Below are 20,475 nucleotides of genomic sequence, written 5' to 3'. Positions count from 1 at the left end.
GGTCCAATTCCTAGTTTTTTGTTGAACAAGCTCTCCCTTGGTGGTTTTACCCATGCAATTAATAGAGCTGATGACTCCAAGATTAGTATCTGCAGCCCCTCTCAATTGTGTGTGTCCATTTGGACTAGATATAGTTTCCCTCAAATTTCATGTGTTTTCTAGTTCAAGAAACTCTACCGCTCTTACCAAAAGAGAAACCTCAGTGTTATCCTCCATTGGGATGAGAAAGTGCATACTCTGATCTTCCCAGAATAAAAACTACAGTGCTTTAAAAGTAATGCATAAGCAATATTCTCTTTCATTTCACTGGCAAACAGTCCAAGGTTTGTTTTTCACAGCACTAACCTCTAAATTGTCTTTCTCACCCCATGTTCCCTTTCTTCTTGCCCATTGTGACCTGTCCCCCAGCTGCTTAGATTTCCTAGGAGAGGTAAGACAGCGCTACTGTTGCGCTAGGGCCAGCAGAGACAATTGTGCTTGTTCAGGCTGTAATTGTCTGTACGATGTTGTGTGACCCTACCTCAGCAAAACAGAACAGACTCAATCTTTGGTGCTACTGTAGCTAGCCCAAGTCTGTAGATTATACCTTCGAAACCTCTTAAAATTGGCTTTGTTTTCTTCATTCTTGATGGTATTGCCTTACTTCAGATTTTATCCTTAAGGAGAAGAAGAAAACCACTTTGTTCTTTTAGAAGATAACGTTGATGGATATGTTTGCTTTTGTCTGGCCTCCTTGAACCAGACTCTCTTGTTTAAGGCAGTTAATCTTACTAAGTTTCATCTGATAAGAGTGGATGATAACAGTACCTACCTCATAGGGTGGTTGCAAAAAGTACATAAAATAATGCATGTGAAAGTGCTGAACAGGGTACTTGACCCATAGTGAACATCCAATAAATGTCAGCTTATCATCATCATCACCATCTTTGAAGATCCAGTTTACAGGGTCTCAAGCTGCTCCTGACTTCTCTAAACAGTCAGTTTTTGCCTTTCTTATAGGATTTTGAACATCTTTTACTTGGACATTCATTTTATCTTTACTACTTCTATCTTTATTAAACTGTAAGCGGTCCCAAGGATAATGAATTGAAAGGATAATGAATTGAATTGATTTTTATATCCTCAACACCCAGCAATGTGTTTGACGCATAAGAGATAGTAAATAAGTATTTGTTGGGATAGTATATTAAATGAATGATTTATGTCCATGTTTTGTTTTTGTATCTGGAATTCTCAAATATCAATTGATGCAATTTAGTCTATTAAACTAAAAATGTAAAAACAATTACATGATCTAAAATCACATAATTAAAAACTATAAGTATTAAAGAGTAAGATAACATGATGACATGACAAGAGAATCCAAAATAATTCCCAGTTAAGCTATTAAAGTCAGTAACTGAATGCAGCAAGATTGATGAATACAGATTTATTATACAAAAATCAATTACATTTTATGTCCTGATTACAAGCATTTAAAATAAAATACTAACGTCATCTAAAATAACATGAAATTTTTAAACATCAAGGTACAAATATAACAAATTACATGTAAATTGTTACATGGAAAACTCTAAAACTTTGCTGAGAGAAATTTTAAGAGTCCCAAATAAATTGAGGAATATTTATAACTTGAAAGACTTGGTTTTGTAAGAGTATTAATTCTCCCCCAGATTGATTGATACATTCAATGAAATTCCAATACAAATCCCATTTTTTAATCCAGTTCACTTTCAATGGGCAACAGGGTTGCCCATATATCTACCAGAATTGCTAAAATTTTTAAATGACAATACCAAATGTTGGTGATGGCATAAAGCAACTGAAACTCATATATTTATGGTTGGAAGGTAAATTAGTACAACTACTTTGGAAAACTCTTTGACTGCATTCATTGATGTAGAATATGTGAATAATCCAGGATTTCTATTATAGATATATGTCCAACAGAAATACATATGTGTACTAAGTATGTACAAGACAATTGATAATTGCACTATTTGTAATTACTCCAAATTGGAGGCAACACAATGTTCATCAGGGTTGTAATGAATTAGCAATATTATATTCATATGGTAGAATATGTTGCCATTAAAATGATCAAAATGAATAAATTTTAAAATTGTGCAAAATAATCCAGACACAGAAGAATGCACATTCAGTGATTCCTTTTATATAAAGTTAAAAACAAACAAACTAGAGCATGGTGTTAGAAGTCAGTATAGTAGTCGGGCTCTGTGGCTCAGCCTGTAATCCCAGCACTTTGGGAGGCTGAAGTGAGTGGATTGCCTGAGCCCAAGGGTTCGAGACCCGCCTGGGCAACTTGGCGAGACCTCAACTCTACAATAAATCAAAAATTAGCCAGGCATGGTAGCACACACCTGTAGTTTCAGCTACTTGGAAGGCTGAGGTAGAAGGATTGCTGGAGCCCAGCAGGTCGAGACTGCAGTGGCCGGGAGCGGCCACTGCACTCCAGTCTGGGTGACAGAGTAAGACTCCAACTCAAAAAAAAAAAAAAAAAAAAAAGTCAATATATACTGATTATCTTTTGGGAGGAGAAAGGGGCATGAAAGTAGCTTCTAGGGTGGTGAAAATACCCTATTTCTTGATCCCAATGATAGTTGCATAGATATGTTCACTTTGTAAAAATCCATTGAGCTGTATACTTAGGATTTTTATACTTCTCTACATGAATGTTAATCTTCAAAACATAGTGAAACAGAAAACTAATATATTAGTACAACAAATAGAAGGCATCTAGAAAATTAATTTCTCAAACAAGGGAGCCAAAAAGAAAGATATTCAAATAGAAATATTAGGTATGTAAACTAACTTCCAATTTCAAATGTTTAAAGTATGTGACTCTTAATGTAAATAAAGAATATTAAATTAATTAATTACTTTTTTTTAATCAGAGTCTCACTCTGCTGCCCAAGCTGGAGTGCAGTAATACACTCACAGCTACCTCAGCCTCAACCTTCTGGGCTCAGACTATACTTCTGCCTCAGTCTTCCAAGTGGCTGGAACCATAGGTTCTTGCCACCATGACTGGCTAACTTTTTTATTTATTGTATAGATGGGGTCTCACCAACTTGCCCTGGCTGGTCTAAAACCCCTGGTCTTAGACAATCCTCTTGCCTCTGCCTCCCAAAGTGTTGGGATTACAAGAATGAACCACTGTGCCCAGTCAAGAATATTTTAAGATATCTTTTTATCTCAGTAACCATGATTCAAAACCTTGATAAGCTTGTTTTCTCTCCTGTAGTATTAAGATGATAGGTTGACCTTTCTCACTGGAAATCAAGATCATATTAATTTGCTGAGACTCTTTCAGTCTTGGCAGCTCCGCCTTAATCACTCAAATATGAACCATTGTTTTTAATATTAAGTGGAGCTTTGTTACTAAATGATGTCTGATGTTGGTAATTATAACTCCATATAACTCCATATAACCTCCTGACATCTGATAGGGTACAGAAAGGAGATTTTCTAATCTCTACATTTATCTTATCTCTTCCAATTTCTCTATATATAATTTTACCACATATATATATATAAAATGGTAGAAATATAAAGTATTAAAAATAAATGTACATATAGCAGCATTTTAGGAGCAACCAATTTTACTACAAGGTGTGCCCATTGTAAACATATTGACAAAGAAATAAATATTGACCATTGGTTTAATTAAAATGTTTTAAATACTCAGAAACAGTTGCCAGAATTCTTGTCTGCTGGTATGATCTTGGTCATGACAGTTTCACAACCAGATCTCTTATGGTTGCAGAGATTAAGGGCAGTCGTATTGGCTTGGGATGTTTTGATTGATTCACACTTGATTTGAGTTTGGTTTTCTTGGGATGTTCATTATGATATTTTAAATAAAAGAGGCAGGTGAGTGTATGCATTAAAATTACATTAAAAAGTGTAAAACAACTTTTTAAAAGTAATTTTTGAATGTTATAAAGAGTGATAAGCTGTGAATCAGAAATGGGTAATTAACATTTAATTTTAATTAACTTCTTTCTTATATCCTAGGTGGACCAGATATCAGGTTTTCACATAAGATCTGTTCTCTGTGTCCCTATTTGGAATAGCAACCACCAAATAATTGGTAAGATATGACCTAAATAGTTCAAACTTCTTACACATATAAAAATATAAGTATATTTTACTTTTGTGTTCATGGAGAAAAACAATGAAAGGGAAAGAGAGGAAATAGAAATTTGCTTTAAAATACACCCATGTCTTTTATGTGTGTTCCCCCTTTTTATATCCAGGACTAATCAAACTATGTCTCATACTCTTGCCTAATCTCATAAGCACAGACTCTTAATGAATCAAAATTAATTAGACCTTGAACAAATATTTATTAAGTGCAAAGTACCAATACATTTTGAAGTTGGAGGGGGTCTGAGATGTCAACCAATGGAACTCTTTTATCTTACTTTGTGGAAATTGAGGGAGAGAGAGAGACAAAGATAGGAAGAGGACTTTAATCACAGAATAGTTAGTGGCAGTGTCAGGATTAAAACTCAGGTCTCCTAACTCCTAGTACCAATTTTCCCACTTTGTCTATATGTTTACATCTGTGCTTTTACACGTGTTGCAAACGCAAAGGATGAAAGAACATTTAGTAATAGGCATATACTGAGTATGCATCTTTCTTCCTGGGCAGTCTTGAAATGGGCCATGCTTTCCCCCAGAATAAAGGAGTTGTGGGCAAAAGCAGCTTCCAATTTTTATCTTTCTCCCTGTCCCTTCCCCTGCCCTCAAAACACTTAAATCAGAAAAGCATCAAATCCAAGAAAGACACCCAAGCAAGGAGATATCGTGATTAAAATAGAGAAGTCATAAAGGATGGAGGTATTAGTTAAAGTTATTGAAACACAACGGAAATTTGTGGGATTTTTTCCAAAGAGATATAAGGAAACTAATATAGTTGATAGCTAATGCATCTGTTTGTCTCTCTCTCTGCTTTTCCTGTTAAACTCTAAGACTTTAAAATTGCCTGTTAAACTCTAAGACTTTTCTACTTTTCAAAAGATTGAATATTTTGTGAGCATTATGAAGATATGAATTCCGAATTCTGAAAGAATTTTTTCATTAGTTCGTTTTAATTTGTTTAATTTGCACAAAAAGTTAGTACATTACTGAACATGAATATTCTAAGATTTGAGAATTTGAGCCCTGAGTACAAAGCATTTACTTACATCATGTACAGAGCTTTAAATTTGTTTATGTTTAAAGATAAGAGAAAATTCATAAGAAACAGCAGATGTTATCTATTGTTATTCAATGGCAATCTCACATACAGTCCTACATTTAAATCTTAACAGGAAACATTTGTCATTACTTCAAAACTAGGACTGTAGTTTGCCCAGTAAATGCTAAAAATTTTGCATTTGATGACTTACCTCCCTGGTGGGAAGTTAAGTTCTTTTAAAAAAAATATGAGCATATTTTAGAATTATGGCCTTTTTTGTACTAAATGGGAACACAGGCTAATGGTTATCAAGATTGTTCAGTTTTTCTTGTAAAGCTTGTGTGTTTTGAAAGTCATGCTCTAAAACATCTGGTATGAGGCTAGAAATGAACTCAGGAAAGATTCAGCAATCATAAATTAAGTTTGTTAGAACTACGTGTACCCCATTGGTAGCAGGCGACTGAACTAACCATGACTTTGTAGGTTAACTGTATTATATTAATTTCTATTGCTTGTAGTAATTCCTAACATTTCTTGAGTGTTTACTCAAGTGGAGCAATGTGCTAAATGCTTTACAAGCACTCCAATATTATCTCATTTAATCTTCATAACCTTCTTAAACAGTTAACATTTTAATCCCCATTTTACATATGAGGAAATTTAGTGCTAAAAAAGTTAGGTAACTTGTTCAAGGTCACACTGTTGATGGTAGAGTTGACTTTTGAACCCAGTTGAAATTTGAGCCTATGTTCTGGATCGCTATGCCATACCATACTGCCTCTCTTAAGCATCATACTTCAGGGAATTCAAATACACACACACATACACACACACACATCCATACAATTTTATATATATAATAGTCTATATGCAACTAAATTCGTGTGTGTGGTATGGGGGATGTGTGTGTGTGTATGCCAGATATATTAGAATTGCTGTGCACAGTCATCTTGAAAACCATTTTCAAGGAATCAAATCGCTTCCTGGTAGAACTCTAGACTTAGTAAATGAGGACTTAGAGACCTCATCTGAACATCACAGCCTTGAAGCAGATTTGCACCATTGTGTACCTCAGACTTATCTCAGGGAGTCATCAGGTACTCAAGAGACCAGAGTTTAAACTGAGTGTAGTTACTTAAAGGAGGCATAGAGTCAGCTGTGGCTTACTCTGTTATAGTAACACAATGTCCCATACTGAAAATGACCACCATATACCCCAAACTTTTCCCACAGGTGTGGCTCAAGTGCTAAATAGACTTGATGGGAAACCTTTTGATGATGCCGATCAACGACTTTTTGAGGTAAGAAAATAATTGTATAAACCAAGGTGTATACTGAGTCACCAATAGACTCCTGATTGCAGTGTGCCCAAATTTGTAAAGATAAATAATTATTAATCAATTGTTGCTATAATTGAATGATGTGACAAAATTTACAGGAAGATGTAAGACATATAAATGCTCAGGTAAGATTTGATTCGGTTTTTCACTAATTGGATTATTTTGTAACCGTTCGTTATTTTTATTCTAAGCCTATTACAGAATTGAATCTCCCTCTCTTCTCTCCAAATTGTTGTTGCCTATCCTTGTCTGGCTCATGTGTGTTTAGAGACGTGAGACCCGGGCCAGCCTTACCAGGTGTACTGTTCTTACTGTTTCTCTTGTTCACAAACTCCCATCCACTCCAAACCCTCTAACTGGAGAGGTTAGCCTCGAATGGGTTTCCTCATAGATTACACAGCAGCCAACATGAAAACGCATTATTTTTCTCTAGCCAAGAATACTTCACAGCTTCTTTATTAATGGTTCTAGCTCAGTCTTCCTTCCCCCTTAACACTTACCTTATGGTTACACTCGTTTGGTTTCTTTTTTTTTTTTTTTTTTTTTGAGTTGGAGTCTGACTCTGTCGCCCAGACTGGAGTGCAGTGGCTGCTCCCGGCCACTGCAGCCTCAACCTGCTGGGCTCCGGCGATCCTTCCGCCTCAGCCTTCCAAGTAGCTGGAACTACAGGCGCGTGCTACCACGCCCGGCTAATTTTTTGATTTATTGTAGAGATGAGGTCTCACCAAGTTGCCCAACCGGGTCTCGAACCTGCGGGCTCAGGTAATCCACTCACCACAGCCTCCCAAAGTGCGGGATTACAGGCTGAGCCACCGAGCTTAGCTCATTTGGTTTCTTTACCAAACTATTTTATAGCCTACCTACTGAAAGAGATTGCTTTTGGTTAAATAGAATGGAATTGCTGGAATCAGTCCACAATCTAAGTTAAGAACACATTTAAAAAGACTGTAAGTATGTTTTTAAACATATAAAGTAGTTTCTCCACCATGACATTAAATTAATAATGTTTTCTCATGAGCAATGTGATCTATAAAGTTGTTACATGACTATAGTAATTAAGAATTTTAATGTGCCTATTTCCCCAAAGCCCACTTCTGTGTACAATGAAATGATATTTTCAGACTCATCCCTAGCAACTACCTGAGTTCATATTAGATTGCCAATGTGTTTTTAATTTTTATTGCAATTTTTAATTAATAAGCCTTCCCTTTCCTAGGCTTTTGTCATCTTTTGTGGCCTTGGCATCAACAACACAATCATGTATGATCAAGTAAAGAAGTCCTGGGCCAAGCAGTCTGTGGCTCTTGATGTAAGTACAGTATTTATATCAAAATCATATGCTAGAAGTTCTAATTTTAGGAGGGAAAAATAACTCTTGTTTTGGGGCTTCATTTCTCAATTTTAAACTATTCATTGAGTCATTTTAGAGACATAGGTTCAAATTTGATGAAAGTTAGAAAAACACAATGTTTCATGTAGTTGTAGGGGTTCACAGATTTCTTGAAGCCCAACCACATATGACCTATGTTTAGATATAGATTTTAAGTATGATATTTATTAAATAGTGATAATTCAGAGATTGTTTGTTAGGATTTAAAATGTATTATGAACATAGATTTGAATATGTATAGATATTCTGTAAATCCCAACTTTTCTTATCATAGGAGAAAATCTCACCATGAGGATATGTGACCCAGATGGGAGAATCTGCCTCTGTCATTATCCAACTCCCCTGCTGCCCATGCATACACACACTCCCCACAGAGAACTCCCACTTGCTCCTATACTGCATCACCTCTCACACCCACTAAGTTCCAAAAGAACAGTTCACTCCCTGCATCTCAGAGGCTTGTTTTGACCCAAGTCCTATTTTTTTCAGCTTTTGCTCTGTAGACAGTGCCAAAGACTTGTTTATATCTATGAAATACTTACTCAGTAAGGCAGATACAATGTCCATGCCAAGATAAAAGTATATAGAACAGTATAATAGAATACATGTGGAGTCTTCAAAATATTCTGTGTACCAAGTCAGATATTGGTTTAAAAAGAAAGAAAAGAAAACCAAGAGGAAATATAAGTAGGCAAATCCATGGAATCTGATTTGAGATTTTAAAAGACATAAAAATATAGTTATCTATCTACCTTCTTTTTACTTTCTCCTGGCTGGACCATGAATTTTAGACGTACAGGGATTTTAATCTTTTTTTAATCCTATTTGCAATGCCTAGCATGGTGCTTAGCATAGCGAAGGGATTTACTGAATGGTTTTTGAATGTAGGGAGGGAGGGAAAAAAGGAAGGAAAAAAGGAATGAAAGTAAGGAATTTTCTTGTTTCTTTTTCCTCTTTATCTGCAGCATTTTTATGGTAAGGACTAAAGACAGCATATATAGGATGAATTAACACACGGGTGTACCCAACTGATAAGAATCACTAGTAGAGTATTAAGGTCTGTGTGCAGAACTATTTTCAAAGCCTGGCTCTGTTGAGAAAATTGAATGAGATGACGCATGTGAGAATGTTAATAAGCAGTCAATAAAATTATAGCAATGACAACCACTGTATGATTGTGTATAGCACTATATTTTTTACTGAGAAATCATCCTGGATCGGAGGAAAAGAGCAAAGGACAGGAAAGGGAACAACAAAGGCTGAGTCATACCTCCTTCACCATCATCAAATTCTGGTCTTCACAGAGTTGCTTCACCCATTGTTTTTTAGTACCTGTGACTATATAAAGAAGGATGCGCCACACTCTAATCCCATCAAAATCCTGCTTAATGATGTCACCATATAATTAATATACAGAGAGAGAACATCTCACATATACCCATATTCTCACTCCTCACCTACTTCCTAGTACATTTTCTTCCTGTTGAGAAAAAGCTAGAATAACTGGGTTGAAGCACAAATGAACATTTACCTGCAGACGGGAAGATTCAATAAAATGCACACTGTCTCCGCTATTGCTTCTTTACTCCCCTTCTGCCCCAAGGAACTATAGTTAACTGGGAAGTGCTAATGTACCCTAGAATTTCCAGCGACAGTCTCCTTGCCCATGAGTTGTTTATTTGGTTCATAGGGAACATCTTCTTGCTTGTGTAACTCAGATCCTTCTGACAAAATAATTTTTACTAATTCTGCCAAAATCCAGCCCAGTTCTTGGCTATGTGACAATCTATCAACATTTGCATGTATACCTAGCTCTGAATTGTACCCCACATCTTTATAATAAAAAAGTAAAAACTAAAGAATAATAATAATAATAAAGAAGTTGACTTATATGGTTGACTTATGTGTTCCCTGTGCTTTTACCTTGTGCCAGTGTCAAGAGTGGCATTCCAGTCAGAATTCTGGTGTAGCCATCTTGCTTTTGTCCCTCCCACCCTCAGCCAATTCTTACCCCACTGGGTACCAAATTCTTGACTCCAGTGATCAGGTGGCATCCACCCCACTCCCTGGTCTAGGAATCATGCACAAGAGTATCTGCAGGGGTTTCTTATCTTCAGGACTTTATAAAGACAAAAAATAACTTGTTGAGAGCTACTAAACCTAAACTCAAGAATGAGGTCTACATATGTTATATTATATATTAATTTCTGAATGAATATATATTTTAAATTTTACATACACATAAGTATTATATATGTATATAAATAAATGTAATATTTTTGTAAATATTTCTGTTAAAAGTATGTGTTTATATTTATGCATATACAGTATAACCAGCCTAGTTCCATAAAGGATTTGAGCTACTTCCATTATAGTTTCTTAACTATTTGAGCTACTCTAAGAATATAAATGATCCAGCAAAAAAAAATTTTTTTAAGTTAACAATAATAATAACAGAGCCTAGAGCAGGAAAGCCAGCAAGGCAGAGCCAAATGCAATGTTATTTTTCTACAGCCCTTTCCCTCTTCCACTGTAGCTACGGGAAGAGTCCCCATTCAGGTCTGGCCAGGTTCCTTTCTTTTCCTTATGTTGTCTCTTTTTGCTTATTTTCTTCAGTTTTTTTCCTAACGGTCCCAAGAAGAGCTGTGTCTACATACAGCTCTTTCATTCCCATACTCTTATTGCAGAGTCTTTTTTTTTTTTCTGTTAGCAACAAGAGTGGAGAGAAATAATCCATCTCATAGCCTCCAGTGATAGTAAACACATTAGAAACTTTTCCTTCCCCAGAAAGGGAGCCACATACTTCATAACCTAGAGAGGTTATGAGCCTAGAGGGAATACGTTTCTTCCAGTGTATTTGTGAGACACTTAAGACACAGCGCAACACTGTTCTCTTCTGTCTTTTGAAAATTCTATCTCCAAGGCACTTTTAATAAAAATACCTCCCTCTTTGGTGCATTCTCTGAAAGTAAATATTCTCCAGATGAATTCTCTGGAAAGACTAATCCTCACAAATGGGGGCTGAGTAAAATCTCTGAAATACTCAAATTTTCCTGGAAGTATACTTTTAAAAAAACAAAGATATAGCATTAACTTACCGTTTTTCCTCCCAAATAGTCACTGTATTTAATACTGACTACCTTCCTTACTGATTTGAAATACCACATTAAATCATATAGATTGCATATATGTTCAGGTATATTTCTTTACATGTGATTTTGTTCCATTTATCTACTTATTCCTAAACCAGAAAGAACTTCATTGTTTTAAGGACATTTTTCATGCAGGTCATTCTTTGCATTTATATCCCCTGCAGAAGGAAGTCACTGACTTTATTCAGGTAAAAGGCAATGTAGGGAGAAGACTTAAAAAGAGTTGATTTTAACAGTAGTCTGATCAGTCTAGTTAGGAGTGAATCCTGGTAGAGTAGCCGTTGGACTTGGGCAAGCTACTTAACCTCTCAATCTCAGTTTTTTCATATGTCAAATGAATGAGAAGCATGTTTTCACAGTTTAAAAAATAATAAAGGGAAAGCAATTAGAGAGAGTGTTTAGTTACAGCTAGTGTTTAATAAGTTAGCTGTTCTTACTAACCAGTGTACTTGTCCTTTATCTTCATTGAGTTGTCTGTTTAGCCCCGGATTTGCTGGAAGACTATGCTGAGCAGGGTACTATAGCTTTTCGTCTGTTTTATCAGAAAAATCACTTCCTGCTTGAAATGAGAGCTGAAAAAGAGGCCCTATTCCTAGTTCTTTTGCACATGCTGTGTTAGTCACACCACTGAGTGTCCCAGCAGCATTACAAGTATGGTTGCTCCAGGACACTCCTGCTTGCTCAGTGCACGCCCGATGTCTGTAGTCTGTCTTGCCATAGAGGTTTCAACAGACAGGGCATGGAAATACACAATTTTCCATGTCAAAAACAGCCAAGCACAATTCCTAAAAGATCTAAAAGTTGACCTTCCATACAACCCCACAGTTCCCTTACTGGGAATACAGCCAGAGGAACTAAAATCACTCTATAAAAAAGATACTTGCACATGTATATTTATCACAGCATTGTTCATAGTAGCAAGAACATGGAACCAACCATGCTGCCCATCAAGAGAGAACTGGATAAAAAAAGAAATGTGGTACATATACATGATGGAATATTATGCAGCCATAAAGAAGAACAAAACCATGAACTTCACAGCAACCTGGATAAACTTAGAGTCTATAATAATGAGTGATGTTTCACAGAAACAAAGAACTGAGTATCACATGTTCTCATTCATAAGTGGACCTTGAACAATTATCATAATACTATAAGAAAAGGATTGGCAGTAGCAGGAAACTGCCGAGAGAGGGGCAGGGAAGCAGCATTGTCAGTAGTGGGAGTCTGCTTGGGGAAGGGAGGGCACACCTCATCAACAAGGGTACCTACATAATGAACCTTTGTATACCTAACCCTGAATTGTACCCCCACGTCTTTAAAATTGAAAAATTAAAAGTTAAAAAATAAAAAATATTAAAAAATAAAAAACAGTCCTGCAGGTCTTCAAAAGCTATGCATTTCTAAGGACAGAGCTTCCCCACAAAGACTTGCCATGCTAGGAAGTGCCTTCCCTGTTGCCACATCCTAGTAACTCTCCCTCATTTTACCTATAATCCATACATGATGAAAAATAGAAATATATGTATACAACACATTTTCTACTATTTTGGCCTTAAAATATTGTAGTGACTAATACACTATACGGATTTTGTTTAACAATTCAATTATCAATTCAATTATTTTGATGACTGTTTTTCTTAATTTCTCATAATTTAGTTATGCAATTCTATTGTTAAAATCCTTTTTCCTAAATATATAAAATTAATACCCTAAGGCTCTTAGAGAGAAGAGATGCTCTTAAAGCTGAATAATGGAGCAAAGAGAGGCATTTACTATCATTTTTAATAACTTTAATTTTATGATCCTGATTTTCATTCTGCATGAGCAGCCAAGAGCTTCAGAAGGTCTGTACTAATAATGTATGTTCACATTTCTGAGAATAGAGATTTGTAGGCAAAGGGGGAGGGGAACTTTACCTAAAAGTCACAAACCAGAAAAAAATACACTCCAAATGTAGTTGTAGAATATTACTTCCTCCCTGTGAACATCAAGAATGATCCTTTGGGGTGTCTTTCATAGTTATTGGAATGAAGCCTTACCTAATACTGATGAGAAATTTTCCAGGAAATAGAAGTTTGTGTGTTAAGGGGTACTTCTCATGGCTTTATGATCAGAAAAGAGAAAGAATGGGGGTCAAATAGAGAGTGAGAAAAGGCATATGCAATCAGGATCCAGACCCCATTTATTCCACCTCCCCAAAGCCTCTCCAATCTATTTCCTCCTTTCCAATCACCACAGCAGCCATCCTACTTTAGGGCTTCATTACCTCTGGCCTGGGAAAGTGCAATCGCCTTCTACTTGCTCTTCCTAAAACATACTACTTTAGATTGCATCACTCACCCACTCGTAGACTTTAAATTACTCCCCCATGGCCTATCAAAGAACAAATGTCCCTGCCTTTGGGGCCCTTGGAAATCTTATACCTAACGACTTTCCTACCCTCATCTCTCATTTCTCTTCTCAGAGTATTCTATGCTACTTACAAACCCAATGACTTCATAGTCTACAGATCAGCTGCCCGCTTCTCTGCCAGCTGATCTTTACTCTACCATCCCTCCACTTTTGTCATTCTCTGTTCCAATGAAGCCATCTTCATTTAAAATTGCCCCATCTTTAAAGCATGATGTCAATGTAATCTTCTCTATAAAATTCCTGATCTCAAGTTTATTTGTTCCTCTCTTTGCCCGATATTGTAGTTAATTGTGAGTCTCTCTGTTTTCCTATGCTAGAACATATGTAACTTGAAGTGTGTGAGCATGTCTTATCTTTTTTCCTTTTAATATTTCACATATAATTGGTACTCAATACCCACTAAAAAATATATTCAATAAATAAATGCATGCCATCACTAATAATCATTTTGGTCTGCCATGGTGACATTCTGGAAGGGAAAAGCTTGGGCTGAGAGGGAAGAGTTAGCAGTCTCTCTTGCTGACCAGCTGACATAGCATCACCTCCATACTCCCTCCTTCACTGCATCTATGCCAACATCTGTTGTTTTTGATTTCTTAATATCAGTTATTCTAACTGGTATAAGGCGGTATTTCATACAAAGTTTATTTTACATTCCTGGTCTTTATTTCCAAGATTCGGGTCATCTACAAGTCTGCTGCTATTGCTTGCTTTTTTTCTTGATTAAGATACATTTTTCTGCTTCTTTGCATGTATTCATAAATAAGAGGGTATACCCAAAAAAACACAGGAATTATTTTTTGGAGGGTGAGCTGCTTGTAGTACAGGCTTCCTCCACTCTGCAAGTTTTCTAGGGACCCATGTACATCAGTGTACCAACTAGTGTTGTTTTGAGAGCTGTGTTTAGCTTCAGTTAATTTTTTTTTTTTTAATTCTTTCAATGAGTATGCCCATTTTATGATGGGTGATTTATAAGTGCACCTGCCCACACTATACTGAAGGTTCTGCAGTTTTTGAACAAAAATGGCATGATCTCTGTGCCCCACCCTCCTTATTCACCCAATCTCATCCCAAGTGGCTGTTTTTTTGTTGTTGTTTGTTTCCCCGGATGAAAAAAGTCCTCTAGGGAAACATTTTGCTGATATGGAAGAGGTGAAGCAAGAAACAGCAGAAGCACTAAAAGGCATTAAAATTGACGAGTTCAAAAGTTGTTTTGAGCGGTGGAAAAAGTGTCTTGACTGGTGTATTGCATCAAATGCAGAGTACTTTGAAGGTGACTGAAGTATAAACATGAAAGAATAAATGCACTATTTTTTATAAATAAATACTGGTTTTTGGGGTTCCCCCTTGTATTTGTTGCACACCAAACATCTTGAATAGAAGGACAATAGTAGATAATATTTTACTAGATATGTTTGAGCTAAATAAAATTTTTATGTTCTATTTCTCATAAAAAGGCTTTAAAAAAAATAACATCAGTCAGCTAGAAAGAGAGGCCAATCATATAAATTCGACTATCTAAAGTGCTTAGTTGGGGATAGGCTGGAGTTTTTATTACTTTTAAAGTTTCTTGCTGGTTTTAAAAGACATTATGGAGCTCTCCCTTTGCCAACTACTCAGGCTGCATTGAGTGACTGGTCACAGTCAGGATTTGAGTTGGGAGGGGTTTGGATTGCAGTTCAAGTTCATTTCAGTTCATTTTGGTGTCGACTCCAACCTTGAACCATACCACTGTGCAGAAATGTAAGATTTCTGTTTTCCAGCTCTGTACTCATTATTTTAATTTTCACAAAAAAATTTCTGTGACAGAGAATGTTCAAGTTGAGAGATTTACTTTTGCATTTGTGGCTTTTCCAGATACCAGTCTGTTTGCCATTTGAAAACTTGACTGGTTTTCCTTCTTTTAGGAGCCTCTCTGCTAGTGGTAGAGGTTCATACTTCACCCCTGTAAACAATTCATCCAAAGTATGGAAGCAGTCACTGTTCTTTATTTGTCTTTAAAGGGCTTCTCCTGCTCACTCTGACAACTTTAAATAAAGTATGATTTTTAGTTTATTTCTCTCTCTCTCTTTTTTTTTTTTTGCAAAGAAGGCAGTGACAATCTTCTGAGCTCTTCTATACCTGTCTGAAAGTAGAAACTTCTGGTCAATCCTTTTTATTTTCCATTGCTGATATGCATGTGTTAGATATTAATTTTTTGTTAATTTCATGATATTTTATCTGGAAGGGAATTGAACATATTTTAGCCTGTCATTATCAGTCTCTCTCTCTCTGAATCGCTAATATTTTTGTTTTATACTTTTTTGAATCTGTATTATTTGCAAAACCAGATTCATGATTGTGAATTCTTTTACAGATTTAAAATTACTCTTTTATTTCATTGATTTTACCTTGACATCAACTTAGTTTGAGATTAATATTGTAATCTGCTTTCTCTTTTATTTTACTTACTTTTTTATAATTCATTTATGCAATGACTATTTCCTATTTCTAAACATTGTGCTGGACACTGGAGATATAACAGTGAGCAAAGCAGACTTGGCCTTTGTCTCAAAAAGCTTAGAATGTAACAAGGGTACCTGCATAATCAACGTTTGTATACTTAACCCTGAATTGTACTCCACATCTCAAAAAAAAAAAAAAAGCATATACTACTAAACCTGAATTGGGCCTAAATTCAAATCCACGTGTGTCATGTAGTAACTGGGTGACTTTTACTTCTGAGTCCCTGTCTCTTTAGGAATAAAACTGGTATAAAAAATTGTTATATAATTTAAAAAAAAAAAGCTTAGAATGTGTAGGGAAATGGAGTTTTAGGTAAATCCTCTATAAGGGTATATGCTTAAACTACTGTTTCCTCACTTATATTTTTATTTTTATTATTTCTGAATTATTTTGTTTTAAGCATATTTTTTGTAAACTGCATGCATCTGAATTTAATTTTTAATTTGAGACTCTGTTTTTAATGATAGATTTTGTTTTACATCTATTTCATCTTTCTGAGTTTTTATTTTCTTATGCTTTGCTTCTTAAAAGTCTTACGATATATACTAGATCTTGCTTGGTCTTTTTTTACTCCCAAGTAAAAATTATTTATCCTCATTTTTTTTTTTTTTTTTTACAAAAGCATTCTTTAATCAATATTTCTGTAGTTAACAAAGACAAAAATGAACCAATATCTTTTAACTTCTTCCTATATAAAAAAATACTTATCCTATAGTTTCCTAGTTCTTGTTCATATATTGTAGGTTATTATTATTATTATTTTACTATTTTTTTTGGAGACAGGGTTATGCTCTGTCACCAGGCTGGAGTGCTAGTGCAGGATCATAGCTCACTGCAATCTCCAACTGTTGGGCTCAAGGGATCCTCCCACTCTCAAGTAGCTAGTACTACAGGCATGCACCATCACATCTGGCTAATTTTTTATGTTTTGTAGAGGTGGCATCTCATGTTGTTGTCCAGGCTGGTCTTGAAGCCCTGACCTCAAACTGTCCTCCCACCTCAGCCTCTCAAATTATTGGGATTATAAATATGAGGCACTGCACCCAGGCTATGTTTTAGATTTTTAAATTATATTATCATTAGTAAATGTTTTTATTTATACAAGTACTTTTTCAAGAAGTATTACTTATATTTTTAAGTATGATTATATCTTCATTTATTTCATTTAGACATAATTTTTTTTTATTTTGGTAATCCAATCTTGCATATCAAAAGATCTCAAAACTTATTAGCTTAAGACAACAATTTTTTTCTCAATTAGAAATATATCTTGTTATACTATTACCCCAGAAATTTCTCTCATACTCCTTCCCAGAGATGATCACCATCACCCTCAGAGACAACCCATTGTTCTGATTTTTTTCTACCATACATTTGTTCGACTTATTCTAGAGGTTTTAAAAAATCAGATTATACAAGATGTAGTCTTTTGTGTAAGGTTTCTTTCAACCACCATAGTGCATTTGAAGTTCGTCTACGATGGATATATAAGTTTGTTCACTTCAATTGCTGAATGGCATTCCACTGTATGAACATACCACAATTTGTTTATCTGTTCTCCTATTGATCAATGCCCAGGCTGTCTCCAGTTTGGAGCTATATAAAGTTGCTACAAACATTTTTGTACCAGTATTTTTTGTACATATGCTACTATTTCTCTTATATTTAGTTTTATAAGAACTTACAGATCAGTTTTTCCAAAGTCACTGTACCATTGTACATTCCTACCAAGTAACTGTGAAAGTTTTAATTGCTTCACAGTCTTCACCAATACTTGATGCCATCATTGTTTTGAATTTTAGTCATAGTAAGTGTCTAATGATATTTTATTTTTATTTTCCTGATGACTAAAAGTGTACTTTTTTCCATGTGCTTATTTACTATACAGATAGCTACTTGTGTGATCAGTCCAAGTCTTTTGTCCATTTTTATTTTTTTTATTTTTTTAATTTTTTAATTTTTTGAGTTGAAGTCTCACTCTGTTGCCCAGACTGGAATGCAGTGGCCGCTCCCGGCCAACGCAGCCTTGACCTGCTGGGCTCCAGCGATCCTTCTACTCAGCCTTCCAAGTAGCTGGAACTACAGGCGCACGCTATCATGCCCGGCTAATTTTTTGATTTATTATAGAGATGAGGTCTTGCCAAGTTGCTCAGGCGGGTCTTGAACCCACGGGCTCAGGCAATCCACTCACCTCAGCCTCCTAAGGCATGGGATTACAGGCTGAGCCACCACTTTTGTCCATTTTTAATTGAATTGTTTATCTTTTTATTATTGAGTAATAGGAGTTCTTTATATATCCTGGATACCAGTCCCTGGTCAAATATATGTATTGTCAATATTTCCTCTCAATCTCCAACTTGCTTATTTTCTTAATGGTGCCTTTTGATAAGTAGATGTTTTTAGTTTTGATGAACCCAACTTATCAGTTTAAGAGTTATTGCTTTCAGTGATCTAAGAATCCTTTGCCTACCCACAAATCAGGACTATTTTCTCTTGTATTTTCCTCTAAAAGCTCTATGGTTTTAGTTTTTACTTGTAGCTCTATGATCCATTTTAGTAGTCACTGAGGTTTATTTATATGTACCATTTATTGAAGAGTTTTTTCTCTTTTGGATCACTTTGTCACCTTTGGTGAAAAACAAATAGATATTAGTCCATTTCTAGTCTGTCTATTCTTTTCCATTGATGTGTTGATCCTGAACTCTTGCATTTAAATATACATATTTCCATGAACTCCAGTACGGGTTTAAATTCTGCTAATATCACTTGGGTTATTTAAAAATTCTTCCATACGTAAACCCATCTTCATTCTCATCTGTGTATTCGTTCACTGAAAACTATTTGTTGAACTTCTGCTTTGTAGTAGATACTGTTTTCAGTGCTAAAGGCTCAGCTGAAAAACAAACAACATTCATATTCTCATGAAGCTTGTATTCTAGAAGGAAAAGAGAGGTGGCAGATAAGTAAACAAATAAATTACCAAGATAAACTTAAGAAGCAGAGTGATATAATAAAGTGATTAAAAATAGGAGGCTCTGTGTATCCATTCAGGAGAGGCACTGAGAAAGTGCAGTTAACTCATTATCTTGCTCTTCTGATTTGTTTTATAAATTTCTTAGAAACCTATTTTGTCTATATGATTTTCTGCCCCAGTTTCAGTGATGCTCTTTCTTCTTGTATCTGGTGAAGACACAGACTTAAGACTTCTAAAAGGTAATTCCTGTACAAGAGATAATTATCTTATATACATTCTGTCTGGGTTTTCAAGATGCTTCTCCCCTTCCTTTGGACTGCAGTGTTTACCAGTTTCAAGGCTTTTTACTGGCCTTGAACTCTCTCACAGTCCACTTATGTTCTACTGAATCTTCTTGATGCAATTCATAAAAGAGGAGCAAATTGGTGTATTTAGTTCCTAGGCTGACTGTCAGTATCTAGCATGTAGGCACAGACCTCATGTGGTCCTAATGGGCTAAAATGGTATATTCTTCCCCCAATCATATCTCAGTGGATTCTGGATCCCTTAGATATAGGGATGTGTCTATACATCCAGTTTACACATTGTACCCCTAGTTCCAGCACAGCACACAGTAAACATATAATAAATATTTGTTGAGTGAATCAAATACAAGAAAGTACAAGTAAAGATCACTATTAAAGTACAACAGGAATCTCAACTCTCAGAATACTTTGCCACAAGGGTTTGTTTTATGAAGTACAGTGAGGTGATTAAAAGTACCAGCTTTAAAATTAGACTGTTAGGATTTTGATTCTAGCTCTGCTACTTTCTTACTTGTGCATCTCTGGACAAGTCTCTTAACCTCTCTGTATTTCATTTTTCTCAATTCCCAACTTTGTGAGATTGTTATAAGAATGAAATGAAATAATGCCAATAAAATCTTTAGCACTGTGCTCAGAATATATCAACGATAATAGTTCCTTGTATAACACACCCATCCCCACCATCATATAGTGCTTTATTTGTAGTCATTCTCTCCCCATGATAAAAGTTAATACTTTAAAAACAGCTGCCACTCAGTAGAAGGTGAAGTGACTAATGTTCTGGTTAATACCGATCCTGGGTCTTGGAGTGAGAACTCAATACAGTAGAGAAAGGAACAGTGCCCTCCTGGGACTGTGTTAGGAACAAGGCCTTCCTGTCTTCTTTCGGGCTAGAGGGACTGCTTTATTTCAGGAGTGAACCATGGTTAAGCTGCTAGTTATTTTTCTCGGTCTAGCTGCATCTGCTTTATGATTGGTGAATGTTCTTCTCAGATTCCAGTTGTGGGCTACTAGTTTTAGTGAGGGTTTCTGAGTTTTCATTTAGATATTTTGTGGAAAGTAGAAAAACCTCCATCAAGAATTAGCCAGATATCATTTTTCAAAAGTGAGCTTTATATTTTAGAACAATTTAGATTTATAGAAAAATTGGGAAGATAATACAGAGTTCCCATGTACCCTGCACCCTAG

The 20,475-nt window shown here is 35.6% G+C and overlaps 1 protein-coding gene across 2 annotated transcripts in view; it reads left to right on the top strand.

Moving 5' to 3' along the window:
- The window catches only part of PDE11A (phosphodiesterase 11A), a 424,947-nt gene that overhangs the window by 219,337 nt on the left and 185,135 nt on the right, over positions 1–20,475 (top strand). For both annotated transcript variants that reach the window (XM_008058244.1, XM_008058245.1), the window contains 3 exons: positions 4,039–4,114; positions 6,440–6,507; positions 7,763–7,855. In XM_008058244.1, coding sequence (XP_008056435.1) covers positions 4,039–4,114; positions 6,440–6,507; positions 7,763–7,855 — 237 coding nt within the window. The remainder of the gene's footprint in view (positions 1–4,038; positions 4,115–6,439; positions 6,508–7,762; positions 7,856–20,475) is intronic.

The sequence above is a fragment of the Carlito syrichta genome, unplaced genomic scaffold (assembly GCF_000164805.1).
Source record: "Carlito syrichta isolate Samal-C Ts95f unplaced genomic scaffold, Tarsius_syrichta-2.0.1 Scaffold303265, whole genome shotgun sequence".
Taxonomy (NCBI): domain Eukaryota; kingdom Metazoa; phylum Chordata; class Mammalia; order Primates; family Tarsiidae; genus Carlito; species Carlito syrichta.
Note: the sequence above shows the minus strand (reverse complement) of the source record. Positions and strands in the feature narration are given on the sequence as shown.